A 22,503-nucleotide genomic window follows, 5' to 3' on the forward strand; every position below is an offset into this window, starting at 1 on the left:
AGGAAGTTGTTGTTGTTGATGTACCTGTGACCATAGTTGAGTTTTTGGCTTGAATTAAGCAAATTTAGTTAGGATAGTTAATAAACAGGATAGTAAAAAAAAAAAAAGCCACAGGCATTAGTGTCTCATCAGGATAACCAGCCTTCTTCTCATGAAGGAATGAATGAACAAAGAGTGAATGAATGAGAAAGCATTTATTAAGCACTTAGGTGCCAGATGCTGTGCTAGCTGCTGGCAATATGAATGCCCAAAGTGAGGCAGCCCCTGCCCTCAAGGAGCCTACATTCTAATAGAAGATCACCCCTGAGAAAGGTCTTTTGGTCTGGGAAGTCACAGGGATGGGGAGTAGAGGCATAGGGTCATTGATTAATACCCACTTTCCAGAATGGGAGTACTGATCTGATTGATGGCAAGGGTGGGGAGGGGTATGTGCAGGGTGGTGTGTCAGGAGGGGCAGTTAGCAGGTACTCTCATATCCATTTTGCAGATCGAAAAACTGATACATGTGAAGTCAATAGGGCAGGGCGCCACTAAATGCAGTGATTGGTTTTTTGTTTTGTTTTGTTTTGTTTTTTAATGGAGCCTACTTGGGGCATAGTGGTTGCTCAGGGTGCTTAGCCAGAGTGGACAACAGATACAATAAGTCAATGAAGGCATTTTAAAAATGTAAAGATAAGGGGCAGCTAAGTGATGCAGTGAATAGAGCACCAGCCCTGGTATCAGGAGGACCTGAGTTCAAATCTGATCTCAGACACTTGACACACTCACTAGCTGTGTGACCTTGGGGCAAGTCACTTAACCCCAATTGCCTTGCCTTCTCCCCGCCCCCCCTTGCCCCCTGCCGAAAAAGTGAAGATATAAGAAGTCTATGAAGGCATTTTAAAAGCCATAGGTTCTGTGGAGATATTTAACAAGTTGGAGCATAGGGGATAGGATGATTCTGAGTTGAACTGAATTGCACAGAATGAGCTCCTTCCTTTTTCTCTGTCCCAGGTCCTAAGATGGTGGCGGTACAGAATTACCATGGTATTCCAGCTCCTCCTGGGAAGCCAGTCTTGACATTCCAAACAGGCGATGTGATCGAACTGCTGAGAGGTGACCCTGAGTCACAGTGGTGGGAAGTAAGTGGTGTTTTGGGGAGCTTGGAAGATGTTTCAAATTAACTGACCCATATCCCCATCAGGACAACTAGGTGGTGAAATGGATAGAATGCAGGGCCCAAAGTCAGGAAGACTCATCTTCCTGAGTTCAAATCCAGCCTCAGACACTTACTAGCTGTGTGAGCTTGTGACTTAACCCCTATTTGCCTCACTTGCTCATCTGTAAAACAGGAACACACTGGAGAAGGAAATGGCAAACTATATCTTTGCCAAGAAAACCCCGTGGACAAAATTCATGGGTTCACATATAAGTGTATCTGTCAGGCTTGTGTAACTTAATCCTGCAGTTGTAGGGAGAGCTAAGGATCAGGGTGGAAACTTCCCCAAAAAGAACTTTGCATAGACTTGCAAATCCCTAGACAGAAAACTGAAATGAATCTTGTTCTTTCCAGGGAAGGTTAATGCAGACCAAGAAGTCGGGTTACTTTCCTAGTTCATCTGTGAAGCCCTGCCCTGTGGATGGACGGGTAAGCACTTTTCCAAATGTCTACACTGTCTGTCCAGTAGACTGGAGCACTTGGTTGCAAGGGGTTTGGAACACATTGGCAGCACCATGGCATCGCAGAAAGGGGTGTCAGAGTAGAACTCCTGGCTCCATAAAGAGACTTGACTTACACACCCCACCCCCATCTGTTCTGCATACCACAGCCAAAATAATCTTTCTTCTGTATATATTGTGACACTCGTCTCCTCAAAAATCTATGAGGCTCCCTACTGTTTAATGGGTAAAGTTGAAACTGCATTTCCAGGCATTCAAGACCCCCCAAAGTCTGCAGCCAACCTACCTTTTCAGCCTTATCTCATATCACTTCCTTGCCCTCATATGTTTCAGCCAAACTGAAGAGCTCTTTGCCTACCTCCCTGCACTCACAGCACCCTCCCACCTTGATACCTTTGCTCACACTATTCTCCTGCCCACCTTCCCCTCTTCAGCTAGTGAATTCATATATAACTTTTCAGAAGCTCAGCTAGGGGCAGCTAGATGGTACAGTGGATAGCGCCCTGGCCCTGAAGTCTGGAGGAACTGAGTTCAAATGTAGCCTCAGATGCTTACTAGCTGTGTGTCCCTGGGCAAGTCACTTAACCCTGATTGCCTCCCCACCCCACTCCCCCCAAAAAACAGAAGTTCAGCTAAAGTACCACTTCATCCCTGAGCTATTCTCTGCTTCTCCTGGTGGGCAGCCACCTGCCCCTAGCCCTCACATTCCTCTCAAGTCTTATACCTCTTTAATTCACCTCATATGGGATATTGCTATTTATTTTTTTTGCTGTTTATTTAGCTGTGTTGTTTTTCTGTTATCACGTTACTAGAATGTGAGCTCCAAGAGGGCATCTTTGACTGGCCTCCATTGTTGAATACTACATTTGGTACTTAGTGTGATTGAGTTTTGTTGAATGAGTGAGCAAATGCCCAGTGTACTAACCCTGGATGGAAACAACCTGAGTTCAGATCCTGCCTCTGGTGATTAAGACCTGTGTGACCATGAGCATCTGATTTCACCACCCTCTGAATTCCCTTCCGACTCCGCATCTCTGACCTTGTCATCTCTTACCTGTGGAGATCACTAGGCAAATGAAAAGTTGCTCTTTCTCAGACATGGGTTGCAGGTCCCTGTTTGAAGGCACTACAGAGCAAGTTGGCTAATAACCTAGCACAGAAGATAGCCCATGTTGGTGCTGGGGAAGGAACAGGCTGTGGTTTGGAACACTGGAGAGCAAGGGGATATCATGTGGTCATTACCTAAATGTAGCCTGGGGCCCTACCTACGTGGTACACTACCTACTACGTTGGTAGTGCCCAGTCTGAAGCCAGGAACATTTCTTTTTCCAGAGTTCAAATCTGGCCTCGATCATTTGCTAACTATGTGACCCTGGGCAAGTCACATAACCCTGGTTGCCTCAATTTCTTCATCTGTCAAATGAGCTGGAAAAGAAAACTGGCTTTTGAGAGATTGGGGAGGTCTATCACATCGAGCAGCATGGTAGAATCATGGGCACGTGAAATCTGGAGTTGAAGACCTGGGGTCCAATCCTAGCTCTGTTGTTTTATATAATTTCACTTTTCCAGGTCTCAGTAGCTTCAACTGTAAAATGGCAGGGTGACTTAGATGGATTTCTAGGCCCCTACCAGCTCTAAGCCCTGTGATCCCAGACTCTTTGTGCCTTAATAATATAATATTAACAATTAATTTTAAAATTAAATTAATTAATTAAAAAATTAAAACTAATTAATAATAATGTAATAATAATAACTATTCATATCCTCTTTTTGCAGCCTCCAAGCAATAGGCCCCTATCCAGAGAAATAGATTATACCACATACCCTTGGTGAGTCCATAGAGGGAAATTTTTTTTTACTAGATATCATAATTCTTGGGTTGTTGGAGCAGGGCAGCAATGTGACAAATGTGAGGATACGTGGGTCTAAACTTAATTTTGCCACCCACTTAACTGTGTGAGCTTGAGCCTGTCCCTTCTGTTCTTTAGGCCTCTGTTTCATCATCTGTCAAATGAGGGGATTGCTGTAAATGATCTCTCTGGCATTTTGATTTGATGATTTACTCACCTTTATCTCCCCATCACATCCATTAAGAAAGGGAGGATGGTATAATAGATGGAGAGCCGGTCTTAGAGTCAGGAATATTGACCTGAGTTTAATTCCTGCCTTTAACACATGCTAGCTGTGTGACCACGGGCAATTCATTTAACAGCTCAGGGCCCCCAAGCAACAATCTAAGATTAGAGTTATAGAGAAGTCGCTACCCTGCAAAGGTGGAGGGGGTTCCCATGCTAGAGGTTCCCTACATAGGTGAAATCACAAATTCCAAACTTCTCTCCCCTCCCCAAAAAATATCACATCCCTTGGGAGGATTTTGCTGCACATTAATCTTTTCATGTAGCGTTACCTAAAGGAATCTGTCCATCTTCAGGTTTGCAGGCAATATGGAGCGACAACAGACTGACAACTTGTTGAAATCCCATGCAACTGGGACATATTTGATCCGAGAAAGACCTGCGGAGGCAGAGCGATTTGCGATAAGTATAAAGTATGTGTTAGACCAAAACCAGTTGATTGACTAGTTGTTGGCAGCAATGAGACCTCTCCCCAAATTAAAGCCCGAGCAATTTATATGATGTGCTGATGAAACTCGCAGCATTTAACTTACCAAATGTATGGCAAGCCAATATCCATGGCAAGCCATCATATTTGACAACTACAATCTTCACTAACACAGCAAAAGTAGTTGCTCCCCTTCCTGACTCCCCCTTGCCCCAAAAATAAAAAGATGAGGAAAAACAGGCCTTTTGTCCAGTATCACTTTTTTCTGTACTTCGTATAGTTGTCCAGAGGCTTGAGATGAGAGCAGTGTGGGCATCAAAGCTATGAGGGGATAGAAGGGAACAGACAGGATGTGAAGCCAGGACCAGGATATTCAAAGCAAGGCTGGGAATAAAGGACAGGGCCCAAGTGCAGGAGTGGACCAGAGTTAAGAAAGTCCCTTGACCCCTGTGGTCAGACAGTGCCAAAGAATAGAGCAGCCTGCACTCAGAGGGCATTCAGTGATGAAAGGGCACATTAGAGCAGTGCTTCAGAAACTAGGCAAGCAAGCCAGACTGGAGGCATTCGGGGATATTGGAAGCCAGTGCAGGCAAGAGATGAGAAGTATCATGGGAAGCAAGACTCAAATTCTGTAGAGCAATGCGAAGTAGGAGGTCCAAGGTCCAGGCAAGTCATCACAGACCAAGAAGCCCAACAGGGCAGGATAAAGTGGGCCACCTGATGTGAGTCACAGGCAGCAAGAGAGACCTCGACAACTTGAGCAGCAGTCCTGTGCCGTGACCAGGAAGCATTCGTATGCTTCGTCTTAGATAAGGCACAGACCCACCAATACAGAGAGCCTAGGAGGAGAAGCTGACTCCAGCTACCTACTAGTCAAGTAGGTGACGGGAACAGGCTGATGCTTGATTTACTGATGAAGACAGAAAGGGAAGGCAAGAGGTCAAAGGACACGTGGAACTGGTCCCAGCCAACCAGTGCAATGCAAAAGTAGTCATAGCAATTCTGAAGTAATTTTTAGCTTTGGCCTATTTTGACGGGAATATTAATTTTGCCATTGTTCTTCAGGTTCAATGATGAAGTGAAACACATTAAGGTAGTGGAGAAAGACAACTGGATTCATATCACAGAAGCAAAGAAGTTTGAAAGCCTGTTGGTACGTGAGTCTCTGTAACCTTCCCCTGCCCGGGCCCATTTACATGGGATGGGGAAGCAAGCCAGGGATGCATGGCTTTCTCTGTCCCCTCTTGTAGCATGTTTGCCAAAGGTCAGTTAAGCATTGATTTCTTTTTTTTTTTTTTTAATTTATTTATTTTTAAGCAATCGGGGTTAAGTAACTTGCTCAAGGTTACACGGCCAGGTGTTTCTGGGTGGGTGCTAAGTGTCTGAGCCCGGGATTCGATCTCCAGGTCTTTTCAACACTGGAGCCGGTGCTCTTACTTGCTGTGCTACCTGGCCGCCCCTAAGCATTTATTTCTTGATGATGATGTTCCTCCTCTCTCTAGAGAAGTTCCCCTGTAGTGTAAGAAAGAGAGAGAAGTAAAGTCTAATTCTACTTGGAAAATCCTACAGATCATTTCATGGTCCTACAGACACAGGAGATTTTCTCACTGAGTGTTCTTGATATGCATGTTCTCCCCCATCCCCAGGAGCTCCTCACAAGGTTCTACCATGCCATACTCAATGTTCAGAGTGTGTCTTAAGACTCAGGAGTCACAAACCTCCAAGCAGGGCCTGGGACCCTTCCTAGAAAATCAGAAAATTCTGGCGATGATCCTCCTTTAAAAGTCTGCCTAGATTTGCTCCTGAAGTGGAGGATGGGTGGCATGTTTCTGAAGTCCAGCTGCATATGACTCTGCCACCAATCCAACATGGAGGTTGTTTTCTCAAGGGACAAGACCCATGGCCAGAATGCCCTTAAAGGCACTACCAAAACGTCATGGCCCTTCAGTGAAATGATTTCTACTAAGCACATAACTATGAACCCAGCCCTGTGCTAGACACTGTCAAGTTGAAGGGCAAGACGAGAGCCATAAGGATTATATGAAGCTATTTCTCCCTTGCTTACAGTCTACTAGGGCAAAAAGACCAGTGTTTTGGTTGTGCTCAGATTATCAAGTGTGTGCCCTACTCTGTGGTACAGACTCCATGTGCCAAGAGAATTCAGAGAAAGGAGAAATCAGTGCAGCCTGCAGTAGTCAGGGAGAGCTTCCTGGAAGAACATGCCTTGGGAAATGCTCAGAAGAGAGGATCCAGTTTGTCTATGGTGTTGGGCACATAAGCACTGTGACTATGTTTATCTTTGGCAGGAGTTGGTAGAATACTACCAATGCCACTCACTCAAGGAGAGTTTTAAACAACTGGACACCACCCTGAAATACCCTTACAAATCTCGAGAACGCTCGGCCTCAAGAGCCTCCACCCGGTCACCAGGTAAGAGTATGCTGAGTACCTCCCTTCCCCCACAACATGCTAAGAAGCATTCCCCTCTGCTCCTCTGAGTGTTCTCGATCCTCTGATAACCATGTCTTGGGTCCAATAACTGTTTACCTTAAGACCCAGAGCAAGAGGCCCCCTTTTCAGTTTCAGAACATATATTGCCTCTCATAAAATTAGTATTTCTGATGCATTGACCTTGAAAGAAAAGGGAGAAAGGAAGATTTCCAGTGGAGCAATGGAAGGTCATAAAGATATGCTTGAGTTTAACTATGACTGAGCTAGGCTTTTCCCTGAGAGATGTAAGCCTTAGTACCCAGTGCTGGCTCCCTTTTTGATGTAGTCACAACCCCTGGATATAGCTGGCTCGAGTTGTACTGTGCAGGTGCTCACTCTTCTACATACATCCTTTAGAGAGATCAGTAAGCATATATATAGTGAGTGAGATGAGCCCCCAACTTAGGCTGAGGGTAGACATGAGGAGATGCAGAGATCATAATAACTGAATTATGAGATGCGGCTTCAGAGAGGAAGACAGATGGATAAAGCATTTGTTAAGCACTTATTCTGCCAAGCACAGTGTTAAGTGTTGAGAAGACAAGTTCAAACTAAAGAAAAATAAAGAGTTCCATACCTTAAAGGAACTTATATTCTAATGGAGGAAGAGGGCACACATGGGGGTCTAGAAAGGGAGGGGAGGGAAGGGATGAGACAGGTAGAGAGAAGGAGGTGGCATCTGGAGAGATTCACTAGGGAGACACACAGCAGCATGCAGGCAGGAGGCAGGTTCAGTCTGCCTCCAGACACTTACTAGCTGCATCCCTGGGATAGGAGCATTACTTTTCTTTGCTTCAACTTATCCATTTGTAAAATGAACAGATTGGGCTCTCTGGTCTTGAAGGTCCCTTCCAGTTCTGGATCTATACGCCTATGATCCTCTGATCACTATTCTTACTACACCCAAGCCCAAGAATAAGCAAAATCAAGCAGCAGAAAGGTTACCAATCCCCAAAATTTAGAAGCAGAATTCAAAGGAGGGACACCCCTATGTCTGGAATGCATGGCCACTGTAGGTCTAGAGCCTGGATGTTGTAAATAATAGTGGTAACAAAAAAAATAGTGGTAACAAAAAACTACAAATATAATTTGTAGCACTTTAAGGTTTAGACACTTCCTTGTAACACTCCTGTGAGGTAGGTTGCACAAGTTTTGCTATCCCCATTTTGTGGTTGAGAAAACTGAGGCTGAGGGAAGTTAAGTGATCCAGCCAAAGTCACACAACTACCAAGTGTCAGTTCTGAGATTCAAATCCTGGTCTCCTGATTTTGAAGTCTGGAGTTCTCTCTGTTATATCATGCCACCTCTAATGTCATAAAAATAATAGTTACATTTCTCTAGTGCTTTGAGATTGTATAAAGCTTTTTGCCAGGCATAGAGAGCAGGAATAACATCTATACTTGCAACAGTTTGGGTTAGGGGCCAAGAGAGCTCGCCTTAGAGAATTACCACACTTTTAGACTTACCGTCCCAGGAGTGTGGCTCCAGGGAATCCCAGGGAAACCTTTGAATCACTTCTTTTGCCTTGATGACTTTAATTTAAAATTATATATTTTTGTATTGATTCTCCTTCTTCCTCCCTTTATATATGTTCTCTTAAACTTTTTGCAGCTTCCTGTGCTTCCTACAACTTTTCTTTTCTCAGTCCTCAGGGCCTCGGCTTTGCCTCCCAGAGCTCCTCCACACCCTTCTGGTCAGGTATAGCTGCCTAGGGTGTGTGGGAGAAAAGCTTCACCTCCATCCACTAGACTCTGCTGGCCAGCAGAGAGCCTGCCAGTGGGTCATCAGGCCATCAGCCCGAGCTTGAAAGCCAGCAGAGCCCCAATGATACCACTCTAGGTGTCCTCCCTTGCCTAGGGCAGGAGATGCTTATTTCTCATTCTAGCATCTAGACCAGAGGTTCCCAAACTTATTTGGTCTACCTCCCCCGTTTCAAAAAAAAAAAAACAAAACAATTATTCAGCACCTCCCCTGGATATCTACTTTCTTTAACCCTTTAATGATTTTTTAAAATTTGCATCATTTCAAAAAATATAATTTTTTTAAATGATGCATCTTAAATTTAATAATTAATTGTAAATTTGTGGCTTTTTCTTGAATTGAAATTTTGATGATGCAATATTACATCATGTAACCCTATAGTTCATATTATAAACACGTCATTACATGCACATATTCCTGCTGATACATGCTGGACTTCCTGGCAATGCTTGACAAGCTCTCCTGACAACACTTGCTTCTTAAGACTTGTCAGCAGACTTGACCATTGATTGGTTGTAACTTGCATTTTGTGTGTTTATTTGGAAAGTAATGTAATCACTATGACTTTAATTCTGTTATGCAACAAATGAAACATGTAGGAATGGTTTTAAAAATTTTCTTATCTTCTTTCCTTGTGCTTCCACCACCCCCTTATTTTTATTCAGTGCCCCCCAATTGCACCCAAAGCTACTACTGCTCCCCTCCCCCCCCGTCATTTCAGCACCCCCCAGGGGGCAGTATCACCTACTTTGGGAACCTATGACAATCAGAGGGAATGAGACTATGAAAATGCAACACATTCTTGGGAGGGAGGGGAGAAAGATGTGACCATTGTTGAATTAGATTTCAGGATGGGTTTCAAGCTTGGCCTGTGACCAGCCAATCACAGCTACCATTACCACCCACCTCACTCCACACTCATCTATGTTGTTGTTGTCATCATCACTTAGATGATCATTTTCCCCTGTGTCAATAACACAGTCATCTTCCCTGGTGAGTTTTGAATCAAGTAGCTGAGAAAAGAACCAAGGGGCTGAATAGAAAGCAAGAAAAGGAATCGTGTGACTTGTACCACTTTAAAAAGGCAGAAACAAAAACAGCTTTAAAGGCATTCTAAGGCTAAACCCTTCATTTGACAGAAGGGGAACCTGAAGTCCCAGAGGATAAGGGATATGCCCATAGATGGTTTATTTTCAGAGTAGAAACTAGAACCCTGGTGACTTGATTCCTTGCCCTGGGTTTTTTCTATAGCACCATACTAGTGACCCATTAAATATAGCTGAAGGAGGAAAAGTACAAAGCATAGCAAGCAAGCAAGGATAAGGTTTTGGGAGCCTTGCTGTTCCTGAGATGCCTCTGCTACCGGAGCTCAAAACTTTGTCCTTGACACTCACCCCTGATCTGAGACCAAAGTGAAATAACCAGCAGCTGTTTGTTTTTCCCCTAAAATAATATCCCTCACTTGTCATTGTCAAAATCCTTGCCATTGCTTCTACATGGAATTAGTCCATTCTGCTTCCCATCATGCCACTCGGGTATAAGGGAGGAGCTGGTAGAAGGTGGGTTTCCCTTGCCATAACCCATTTTGGTGATGAACTTGGCATCAGAAGAGTAAGCCGACTTCAAAGGGCTGGTAGCCCCAGGTCGTGGCATCAGTCCCCGTTAGAGTAGGGGTAGGGGAGAGAGAGAGCTCAGCTTGGATATCCCACCACTCTTAGGGTGGAGGCTGACCTCAGACTGGCTAATTGCTTAACATTCCCATCTTTCCTCTGCCCAGTGTTCACTCCCCGTGTCATCGGCACGGCCGTGGCCAGGTACAACTTTGCAGCCAGGGACATGCGGGAGCTCTCACTTCGAGAGGGCGACGTGGTGAAGATCTATAGCAGGATTGGTGGTGACCAGGGCTGGTGGAAGGGAGAGACCAATGGAAGGGTAAGGCCATCTTTCAGGTTCACTGGGCAGGGCTTGGAAGTATATTTCAGGAGCTGATTCAAGTGTCCTGTCCGTAGAGGCAGTTAGGTAGTGCCAAGAATAAAGCACTGGGCCCGGAGTGAGGAAAACTTGAGTTCAGTCTGGCCTAAGATATTTCCTAGTATCCTGTATGACTTTGGGCAGGTCACTTAACTTTTATCTGCCTCAGTTTCCTCAGTTGTAAAATGGAAATAATAGCACCCACCTCACAGAGTTGTTATGAGGATCAAATGAGATAATATTTGTAAAATGCTTAGCACAGTGCCTGCACATAGTAAGTACTTCATAATAAGTCTTTTCTTCCTGCCTGCGTTAATTCCTTCCTCCTTCCTCCCTCTCTCCTTCCCTCCTTCCATCCTTCCTTCTTCCCAACTTCTTTCCTTTCCAAAGTGCTGACTGTGTTTAAGAGGCCTTGTGTGGAGTAAGGCCATAGGCTTCACTGCATAAACTGACCTGGCCTGAAAGTATGTCCTACCATCAGGTACCATATGGGTATGAGTAGAAAAGCAGTGGAAAAGGGATGAGTGAGGGAAGTGTAGTGGGTAGAATATTGACTTGGAGTTAAGAAGACCTGAGTCCAAGTCCTGCTTCAGAGACTTATGAGCTAATGGATCCTGGGCAAGCCATTTAATCTCTCTTTGCCTCCATTTTCTCTTCTATAAAATGCAGGAAGGTCAAATGAGATAATTTTTGTAAAATTCCTTAAAGTACTATATAAAAACTAGCTGATTGTGATCATTACTATCACTTTACATCTGTATAGTTCTTTATACTTGTTTTTTTTTAAGCAATTAAGTGACTTGCCCAAGGTCACACGGCTAGTGCATGTTAAATGTCTATGGTCAGGTCCTCCTGATGCCAGGGTCAGTACTCTATCCACTGTGCCACCTAGCTGCACCAAGTTCTTTATATTTCTCAAAGAGTGTCATATCTCATTTAATCCCCCAAATTCTTTGAAGTGTCAAGCAGACTAAATGAGGCTCAAAGAAGTTATACAACCCCATGGGATAATGGAGTGCTGGAGCCAGAGGGTCTGGGTTCAAACCCAGGTTCTGTTACTTGGGTCCTGGACAAGTCACTATGCTCTCTGGGCTTCCATTGGACTCGAGGACCTCCAAGTTCCCTTCCAGCTCTAAATCTAGGATGCCACAATCCAGAGTGCCTTGTCCAGCCTTGTCCCGCAAAGTCAGTGGCAGAGCCAGGACCCAAAGTGCGGGACCTTGAGTCCTAGCTCAGTGTTTTTGTCACTTCCCGTACCTGCTGGGCCACTGTCAGGTGTGGCCTGTGAGGGTTGGCTGAGGGAACTGGGGGCCTTGGGGTGTGTTGGCATTTAAGATGTAAGGAGTATCTTGTCTTGGTGCTTTAAAAGAAAGAAACCTCACACCATTAAAATCACCTGTTCTTGGAGCTCTCCATAATGACCCTAGAACGAGCATTCTTTGTCTGGACTTTGAAGCATCCAGAGAATAAGGGCTGTGGATATTTGTGGTCCAGGCTTAGTGTAAGCTTCTAGGATATGTAGAGTTGCCCCAACTTAGAACAGAGATAGCTCATAGGTGACAACTGATCTTCCAGCACTTGAAGACCTGTACAAGTATTATGGGTATGATTGGCCATCACCAAACTTGGGCTCCATGTAAGGAAAAATCCCTTAACAATTAGAGCTATCCCAAAACCCCCAGAATGAACTGCATCAGATGGTCAGTTCTTCCTTCTCATTTGGAAGCAGCCAAATGAAGGCTGAATCCCCTTGTCAGGAATGTTGTTCCTATTGAGATACAGGTTGGACCAGATGACTTCTGACATAGCTTGCTTTCTCTGAGTTCTTGTTTCTTCATTTGTAAAATGGAGAGGTTGGACTAACTGACCACTGAGATCCTTTCCAGCTCCAATGTAGGTGGTCGTCTTTGCCTACTTGAATACCTCTAGTGTCAGGGAGTTCACTACTTTGCATTGCAGCCCATTTTGTTTTTTAGATACCTCTGCTTGAAAAAAAAAAACTTCCTCATACTGAGCTGAAATTTCTTTCATTGCCCATTGAGCCTAGTTTTGTCCTCTGGAGCTCCATAGCATGAACTTCCCTCTTCTATATGAGAGCCTTTCTGAGATTTAAAGACACCTATAGAGAATAAAAAGTTATCAGCCCTTGGGATAGTGTAGACTGGATTCTGTGGTCTCTTGTCGTGTCTCTAATACTCTCTCATGCCATGGTGACTACTGTGTCTTTTGCAGATTGGCTGGTTTCCGTCAACATATGTGGAAGAGGAAGGTGTGCAGTGACATCTGGATCTGGGGGCAGAGCCCATGGATTCTCTCAGAAGAGTCTCTCTAGAGTGGGTGCAGACCTCTAGTTAATTCAGAGAGAAATGTCCTCCAAGCTTCCAGTATTAAACAGCCTGAAAGGGTGGGGGAAGGGTTGGGGGGAGGGGGACATGATACTAAATGCAAACCATTTGCAAATCAGTCATCTGCATTGGTGACCCGTCCCAGGGTACAGGACTTGTATATAAAACTTAACAGTGTATCTCAGATTACATTGCTACAGTGTTACCCACCATCCCAGAGAAGGGAAAACCCAGAACCTTTCTGAGCCCAGAGACTAGATTGTTGGAAGTTGATCGTTGGTCATTGCCGGGTTTGCTACTCCAGAGAGGCACCTGGGACCAAGGAAGAAAACCCACTGTTCTCTTGGTGATGCCGTCTGCAGGGTCAGAGGGCTGTGGGGGAAAGTCCCTGAAATGAGGACTGGCAGAAGATTCCCACAAACTCCTCTCCTTACCTTCTCCCTGGCGTCCTCATTTGCTGCTAGCTCTGACACCTGGTGCTTCAGGATGAAGGACCCCATATACTGCCTCCATCCAGATAACTAACCAAGTCCCAGGCTGCAACTGCTGAGGGAAGAGGCCAGCCTCGGGGGGCTGCTGTGCATGGAAGGAAGGTGACCAGTCCAAAGTATTGTCTGTGTAATATTGACTTATCATTGGATTGTAGATTTAAAGCTAGAGGAACCTGAGACGCCACCTAGTTCCTGTCCATTTTCAAAATGGTCTGCCTTGGTTTTCCTCTGGGCTAGGGAGGGTGGGGAAAATAATGGAAAACCCAACTGTCAAAGGAAGTTTCCCTAGGGGAAGTTGGAGAAAAGAAGGAAGTTTCAAGATGACTCCTGTGAATGGTACCACTTATATTTGCATCAAATATTGTCTCCCCCCACATAAAAACAACAACAACAAAACACTTTTTTTCCTTCTGCTGAAGTACCTAGAATGTATTTATATCCTATTTCCTACAAACTGGCAAACAGAAACTGTGTCTCTAAATGGGATCAGGGAGAAAATGATGGTTTTCTTGTTAGGAACTTTGCTTCTCTTGGACAGGGGGTCCCACAACTCCCATAGGATCCCCCATGTGGTCTCCTGGGGGTCTCCTCAAAAAAAAATTGCAATCCCTGGGTGTTTTTAGCATGGTTCAAAGTGATTTCTGAAACTATGCTCCATTTTCCATAACCCAACACTTGGCTGTCCCCCCTCATCTCAACAAAGTTTTTTTCTTCTGGGGCTTCTCTCAGTCCCTCAACCCAGGGTCTGCTTTTAGCTCATGTCAGATAAGTGCTCTTGTGAATGGTTATTCCCTATTCTACCTTCTAATGCTTCTCGTCTCCCCCCACCCCCAGCCTCTGTTCCTGTAGTCCTCGTCAATCATTTGCCCTAAAGGACACTAGAATCATAGATTTAGAGCTGGGAAGGAATCTTAGAGATCAATTTGGTCCAGTTCCATCACTTTACAAATGAGGAAACTGTGGCCCAAAGGAATCAAATAACTTGCCAAAGGTCACACAGGTAATAAGGAGCAGAACTGGGATTAGAACCCAGATCCTTTGATTCTCAATCTCATTCTTTCCATGATACCACATTGCACTGCTTAGGGACCGGGGCAGATCTCTCTGAGAGGCAAGCACCTTAGTCTTGCCCCTATCTGTTTCTTTTTCTTGACCTTGTCTGAGATTGGGAGGGGTTACCTTGCTTGATCTTTTTTTGTGCCAAAGCTACTGGCAGAAAAATCATCCCACACTGGCCCCAGGGTATGACTGAAGTCTTCCTTTTGGTCACTTGGTGACTAGAGGAGAGGGAGATTGAGGGGAGAAGGGAGGTGGTGAAGAGACAGAATTTAAAAGCTCACTAATCTTCCTCCTGGGAAGGGGGGAACCCAAATAAGTGGGTGGGAGTTGGGGGGTGGGAAGGATCTGTTTGGTGGTTTTAGACCCTGCTGCTGTTTGGTGCTAACTGACTGGTTCATTTCTCCATTAACTGTGACCATTTCTGGACCAATCACACATTCCTTATATCCAGGAGGTGGGAGGAAGAGAAAGAGTATCAGGAAGATGATGGAAAAATATCCTCCAAAAGACCTGTGAAGTTATGAGATATTTAGAAAAACATTTGTAAAAATGGATGTGTCAAGTAGGCTTCTTCTATCCTTCAAAATGAGCATCCCAGAATTAAGACTGCTTCCTTTTCCCATCCCCTGAGCCCTTTGGGTGCACTTTGCCAAGGATCGACAACTCTGAGTCAGGAATTTGTCTGAATGGAATCGATCATTCCTGAGAGGGGCAGGATAGGGTGGGGTGGGAAGGGACAGAGGTAAGGATCTTTTGTGTTTACTGTTGTAAGAAACTCGTTCTGTTTTATTTTTTTGTTTTGAAAGAAAAAAGTTTGTAATTATTTCTCCAAATGCCATGATATATATCTGTGAATAAGGGAAAAAATGTTTTTATGCTGGCAAGAAAATTGTATATATATTTTAGTTCATCATGAAATGAGTCAAAGTTGTAAGTGAGGATGTTCAGAAATAGGAAATAATAATGTAAATGCCTTGGGATTTTTGTTTCTTTGCATTGCACTAACCAGGGAGGGAGAGTTAGGGGGCAAAGGGGGATTGTGAAATAGTTCATAGCTGGCAGTTGGGAAGTCCTCTAGGGGTAGTTTATAATCCTGGGTTAGGAAAGTCGCTATGACTGGGAAGCCCTTTGCATGCAAGTGAGGGATTTCTTAGTTACAGCACACCCCATTAATGCCCGCAACCAAACAGAAATGTAATTTTGCCAATAGATTTTTTTCAAATCATGATTTTTACTGCAAATAAACGTGCATTCTTTTCTGCAGAATTGCTTTGCCTTGTTTCTTCAGCTGAGTCAGCTCGGAAGTATTGAACAATTACAGTTATCCCTTCCACATTACAACTTTCCCAATCGTGGGGTTTCAATATCATGAGTTGGCATAAGAAAAAAATGTGAGGAGTTTTGTGGAAACCATAGATGACACAGAAAAGGTTTAGAAACTTAAAAGTGCATAAAATATAAGTGTAGTATTGTATAATACCAACCCAAATTGTACAATAAGGTACTGTAAACCCTCCATAAAAGAAAAAGAAAAAAATTCAGACTTCTCTAGTACAGAGAGCCAAAAATATTTTCTCAGATTTTCCATATCACAGTTAGGGGCACAGCTCCCTTAACCCCCATAACACGGAAGGGATAATTGTACTGCTGAGCTTCTTGCCCTGTCTAGGATCAGTCATTAGATCTGGATTTCTTTTGAAAATTAACATACCCGTAGCCATTCCTTCTGTGTAACCCACTGGGTATGTTCGAAACCTACTTGTTATGTGTGTGATAGAGCTACCAGAACAGACTTATACTTGTCAAGGGTACAATCACTCTATTCAATGCAAATAATACCAACCTCTCCAGGAGCCAACCTACCACCTGATTCCTAGGGCATCCAGGTAAGCGTGTCATAACACCAGTATACAAGATAAGGTTCTCACTTCCCTCCCTGCTAGAAGCATGTGTCTCATCTCTCCTGGAGGTGATGGTCTGGTGAACCGCCAACAGTCGACAACACTCTTATGAGTCAAGCCAATGTGGGAAAGCTTGAATCTTGTGGGGAATGGGAAGTGGCTGAACAAGGGAACACAAGAGTCTGTTCAAGTGACCACCCAGGATCGGGCTATTGAATGGGATTTCCAGTGGGGTTTTTTAAAGGCTCTAGCTCCCATTAACAAGTTACAGTTTAATTCTGATTGATCATTCATCACACAATTAACAAATGCCCATCTTTGGCAGTTCATTAAGTTTATGATGAAAGGAAACTACCAATGGAAAACTGTTTGTAAGCATTTCTTATTAGTGTTCTTCTATCTTGATTAATTGATCAGAGATTATCCATGTGGCTACAATTGAACAAGACATATTTATCACGAAATAGCAAAACAATTTGCTTAGTTATGTAAGTATGTCAAAACAACAGGTGCTTGTTAGCATCTAAAAAATTTAGTCCTAAAATGGACTTCAGTTATAAAATAGAGTCAGTTATGTCAAGGTGGGAAAATGGAGTTATGTCAAATATTTTTCTGTAGTACACGTTATCATTGTGAAAAACACCAAAGAGTATAATTCTCATCCCTCTGTTAGATTGTAAGATCCATGAGGAGGGCTGTGTCTTTTCTAAACTTGACATCTCCCTGGCCTGCAGCCCTAGCTTGCTATAAGCAACAAGACTGAAGTTGAAAGTAAGGCCCTTTAAATCCATTACTCTTTTCTATTAAATCACACTGACTAGTGGTGCAATGAATAGAGCACTGGGCCTGGTTAGGAAGACTCATGTTCCTGAGTTCAAATATGACCTCAGACACTAGCTGTGTGACCCTGGGCACTTAACCCTGATGCCTTCAGTTTCTTCATCTGTAAAATGAGCTGGAGAAGGAAATGGTGAACCACTCCAGTATCTTTGCCAAGAAAACCCCAAATGGGGTCACAATGAGTAGGTCATAGCTAAAAACAACTCAGCAACAAGAACATTACATTTTGACGTTCTAAACTGTGGAAACCCATTCCTATCTCAAAGTAACTGTCTTTAAATGTTATTAGGTTGGGTGATCCAAAGATAGTCACTTCCTCATTGTAGTGAGGAAAATCAATTAATCCACCAAACTGATCCCAAAACTACCAGCTCCTCCTACAGAGAGCATTCAAGCCTCCTGGAGCTGGTAGTCAGCATGGTTTTCAGTGAGAGTAAATTTCATTGATTTTTGATTCTTTGAAAACTGGTCACTAATATAAGTTGCCTATGGCAATTCTGCTAGAGCAGGGGTGGGGAACCTGGAGCCTCGAGGTCACATGTGACCCTCTAGACACTCTGAATCCAAACTTAATAAAAGGATTTGTTCTATAAAACTTGGGCTCAGTCAGAAGGTCTCACCCAAGGACCTAGAAGACCACATGTGGCCCCCAGGCCACAGGTTCCCTACTTCTATGTTAGAGAATCAGTGATAAATAAATCCACTCCATTCCCTAATCAGACCAGTATATTAGTTTTCCAGCAGAAGGTAAATGGACTTGTTACAGATCTGTAGCTAATGGATATGTGTCTCATGTACCGTGCTGTAAGTATCCAGGCAAAAAGTTTCAAAATGGTGAGAAAACATCCCAGTTCTCTAAACTAGCTACTAGTCTTTCCCCCCACACAGACACTTATTGGTATTTTATTTTTCCAATTACATGTAAAGACAATTTTCGACATTCACTTTTATAAGATTTTGAGTTCCAAATTTTTTTCTTCCCTCCCCAAGATGGCATGCAGTCTGACATAGGCTTTACATTTACAATCATTTTAAACACGTTCCTACTAACGTTATAAAAGAAGAATCAGAACAAAAGGGAAAAATCACAAGAAAGAAACATATACACACAGAGAAAATTGTATTATTTGCATTCAGAAAATAGACTTGTATTCAGACTCGATAGTTCTTTCTCTGGATGTGGATAGTATTTTCCACCATGAGTCTTCTGTAATTGTCTTAGATAGTTGTATTACAAAGAAGAGTCAAGTCTGTTGAAAGTTGGTCATCTCACACTGTGGCTGTTACTATGTACAATGTTCTGCTGGTTCTGCTCACTTCACTTAGCATCAGTTCATGTAAGTCTTTCCAGGTTTTTCGAAGTCAACCTGCTCATCATTTCTTATACTACAATACTACTCCATTATATTCATATACCACAGTTTGTTAAGCCATGCCCTAATAGATGGGCATCTCCTCAATTTCCAATTCTTTGACACCACAAAAAGAGCAGCTATAAATATTTTTGTACATGTGGGTCCTCCCTTTTTTATGATCTCTTTGGGATACAGACCTACCAGTGGTATTGGTGAATCAAAGGGTACACATAGTTTTATAGTTCTTTGGGCATAGTTCCAAATTGCTCTCCAGAATGGTTGGATCAGTTCACAACTCCAACAATACTAGCTACTTTTCTGTCTGCAGAATTATTAGTATTCAAAATATCATTCTTCTTGTAAGCATTGGAACCCATACCTGTCACCTCAGTTAATCAAGGCATGGTGATACTGGAACTAATAAACCTGGTTGGAATGCCAGCTCCTCTGCTTTCTACCTGTAGGACTTTAGAGAAGTCCCTTCCCTGTTGTGATTTCAACTTCTCCATTTGTAAAGTGAGGGGATTGTGCTATCATCTCTAAAGACCCCTTCTAGTCTAAAACCCAAGAACTGATGAACAAATGGTATTCTGGTAGCCAGAAGTTGCCACTGCAAGAGAACAGCCACACATCCAACGACTTCCCTGGAAGTAGGTTCACAGCCATGTGCTCTTCATCAGCTCAGTCAGGTTTCCTAAATGCTTGGGGGCATGTAGACCCTTACACTTACCAGGCTGGATTAAGGGTCTCCTTCCTGGGCCCTATTTTTTAATGACAGATAGGTGATGCAGTGGGTGGGGTCAGGAAAGCCTGATTCAGCCTGATTCGGAGGCTGCTTCAGTCACTTGCTAACTGTGTGATCTTAGAGGAGTCAACTAGCTGCTCTCAGCTTCCTCATCTGTAAAATGGAAAAAATAACACCTACCCCCCACCAGTGTTGTTGTGTTCTTTTTGTGAGGATCAAATGATGTACTATGTTCATAGCACTTAACGAACAATAAAACATGATATAAATGTCAGTAATATTGATACCAGCTTGCATTTCTAGAGTCTATTATGTGCCAGGCATTGTGCTAAGCTCTTTTCCAAAGATTATCTCATGATCCTCAGAGTTGATTAAACCAGGGCAAATAGAGGTCATGTGACTTGTCCAAAACCACACAGCTCATAAATTTGAGTTCATCTCTCTGACTAGTCCCAACGCTTTGCTCTGCTGCTTAGATGACAGGAAGGCCCTTTGCTGGCAAAGGAGAGGGAAGTGTTGTAAACAGCCCAAGACGTGATCTTGTTTAGTTCATATGAAAAAGTGGGGACCAGTGTAAGGCAAGAGTCCCTCAGAAGGGTAAGGATAGAAGAAGAAAAACCAAGACTCAAGTTGTCAAGGATGACCACTTGTTAGGGATATTATCAGAGGGATTTTCAGTTGCAGGTGTGATTAGATCAGATGACTGCTAATATTCCTTACATCCCTGAAAGTCTGTGGGAGCCATGGCAGTGTAGCTTCAGTGGCTACCAAACTTTTCAATGTGCAGAATTTTTCAAGATGAAAGCTAATTTAAAATTAAAGTTAAAAATGCATAACTTCCCACATGGCGTGGAGATAGTAGTAGTAGTACCCATTAATTAAGAAAATACATAATGGCTAAAAGTTATTATAAACTTAACATTTTTAATAAATTTTTTATTTAACTGCAGCTATGAACTTTTGAAAAGTGGTACATATTATGTGCCAGTTAGCTTCTCCCATCTACAGGAGATAAATCTACTTTTTTATGCACTTGTATATAGCTTTGTAGACCCTTTACAAGAGTTCCCCAGTACTGAGAGTGGGGGTGGGGGACAGTGGTAAAGAGGGGGGAAGCCCACATCCAAATGGTGTAAGTAAGGAAAGGAGCATTGGACTTAGAATCAGAGGACCTGGCTTTGAATCCTATCTCTGCCAATTACTAGCTGTGTGACTTTGAACAAGTCACTTCCCTTCTATGTGGAGAAGCTTCTTTATCTGTAAAATGGGAAGGTTAAACTAATGATCTCTAAATTCCCTTCCAAGACTAAATCTATGCTATGATGAGAGGAATCCATATTTTGGCAGGGGTAAGGTTCTAATTCTGACTGTATTGTGGTCTTGAAAAAAAATCACTTCATTTATATGGACATCACCTGTAAAAAATCAATTAACAAGCATTTATTAAGTGCCCTCTCTATTCTAGACCATCTACTAAGTGCTAGGGATACAAACACAAAAAACAATCCCTACTCACCAAGAGTTTCCATTCTAATGAGAAGGAATGCTGGGACCAGCTTGTGCTCCAGGCCAGTTATTAAATTTTTAGTGTGAGCATTATTAACACATCTGAAATTGGCAAACTCTACAAATTGAGGCTTGATTTCTTTTTTTTTTTTAATTGTCTAGACTCTGGGCTAAAGAAATAATACAGATTAAATTTAAAAGTATGTTGTGGGTACATTCTTTTCCCCCAGAGAGCTGGTTCCTAAACATTTGCCTGCATACCCCTGACTACAGTGTATCTAAGGTATTTTCTAAAGCCCTAAATGTGTACTTTTCAGAACTTCTTCAAAAGATCATTTAAAGTCTTATGTGTCTATTCTCCATTACACACTTGCAAAATTGTTGGGGCACAGTCTCATGGGAAGTGAAGTCAGGCCAGACACCATCAATGTCATGTCACAATAATCAGGAGAGATTTGTTATCTGTGAACAAGGATTTGTGGCTGTCATTGACAATTCCCAACTCTTACACCTGCCATACTAAGAAATTTAAATTGCAGCCATATCTTTTTTTCTTTAAAAAATTTATTTATCTTTACTTCTCAACATTCATTTCCACAAGATTTTGAGTTACAATTTTTTCTCCCCATCTTTCCCCTACCCCCAACCCCAAAATAGCAAGATCACTGAATATTCCATCCCCCAATCCATTCTCCCCTATATCGCCCCATCACCCCCCCTAAATTTCTAGCAGGGCAAGATGGACCTCTATACCCCAGTACATATTATTTCCCAGGTGCATGTAAAAAACAAAAAAATTTTTTAAACATTTGTTTTTAAAACTTTGAGTTCCAGATTTTTTCCCTTCCTCCCTCCTCATCCACCCCCACTGGGAAGATAAGCAATTCAATATAGGTTGTACATGTGCAGTTACCCAAATCATTTCCATAGTTGTCATATTGTAAAAGACAAACTATATTTCCTTCCATCCTTTCCTGCCCCCCACTTATTCCATTTTCTCCTTTGACCCTATCCCTTTTCAAAAATGTTTTGCTTCTAACTACCCTCCCCCGCAATCTGCCCTCCCTTTTATCATCCCCCCCCATTCCCTACCCCCCTATTTTCCTGTAGGGTAAGCTACCCAATTGAGTATGTATATTATTCCATCCTTAAGCCAAATTTAATGAGAATAAGGTTGTTTCATTCCCTTTCACCTTCCTGTTCTTCCTCTCCATTGTAACAGTTTTCTCTTGCCTCTTTTATATGAGATAATTTACCCTAATCTATCTCCTCCTTTCTCCTTCTCCCAATAAATTCTCTCACCTTGATATCATCCCTTCATATTAAACTCATCCTGTGCCCTCTGTCTATGTATACATGAACATACATATGCCCACTCTCACACATATATTTATATACACATAAACACTCCTATGCATACATATATGTATGTATAAATATACACACACACACACATATATTCCCTTCAACTATCCTCATACTGAGAACAATCTTATGAGTTACAATTATCATTTTTCCATGTAGGAATATAAATAGTTCAACTTTGATAAGTTCCTTATGATATCTTTTTCCTGTTTACCTTCTCATGCTTCTCTTGCTTCATGTATTTGAAAGTAAAAATTTCTGTTCAGCTCTGGTTTTTTTCATCAAGAATGCTTGAAAATACTCTATTTCATTGAATGACCATATTTTCCCCTGTAGCATTATACTCAGTTTTGCTGGGTAGGTGATTCTTGGTTTTAGTCCTAGTTCCTTTGACCTCTGTATTGTTATATTCCAAGCTCTTCAATACCTTAATGTAGAAGCTGCTAGGTCTTG

General features: G+C 42.7%; 1 protein-coding gene across 1 annotated transcript in view; it reads left to right on the forward strand.

Annotated features, from left to right (window-relative positions):
* Positions 1-15,604, forward strand: part of VAV2 (vav guanine nucleotide exchange factor 2) — a 469,223-nt gene extending 453,619 nt beyond the window's left edge. The window contains exons 20-28 of the mRNA XM_069069239.1: positions 994-1,121; positions 1,553-1,627; positions 3,436-3,488; positions 4,091-4,207; positions 5,287-5,374; positions 6,528-6,651; positions 8,323-8,409; positions 10,250-10,404; positions 12,676-15,604. Coding sequence (XP_068925340.1) covers positions 994-1,121; positions 1,553-1,627; positions 3,436-3,488; positions 4,091-4,207; positions 5,287-5,374; positions 6,528-6,651; positions 8,323-8,409; positions 10,250-10,404; positions 12,676-12,723 — 875 coding nt within the window. The 3' untranslated portion in view covers positions 12,724-15,604. The remainder of the gene's footprint in view (positions 1-993; positions 1,122-1,552; positions 1,628-3,435; positions 3,489-4,090; positions 4,208-5,286; positions 5,375-6,527; positions 6,652-8,322; positions 8,410-10,249; positions 10,405-12,675) is intronic.
* The last annotated feature ends 6,899 nt before the right edge of the window (positions 15,605-22,503 follow it).

This window comes from Petaurus breviceps, unplaced genomic scaffold (genome assembly GCF_028583685.1).
Source record: "Petaurus breviceps papuanus isolate PSGF00001 unplaced genomic scaffold, PetGlider_PUasm1.0 90779, whole genome shotgun sequence".
In the NCBI taxonomy this organism is placed as follows: domain Eukaryota; kingdom Metazoa; phylum Chordata; class Mammalia; order Diprotodontia; family Petauridae; genus Petaurus; species Petaurus breviceps.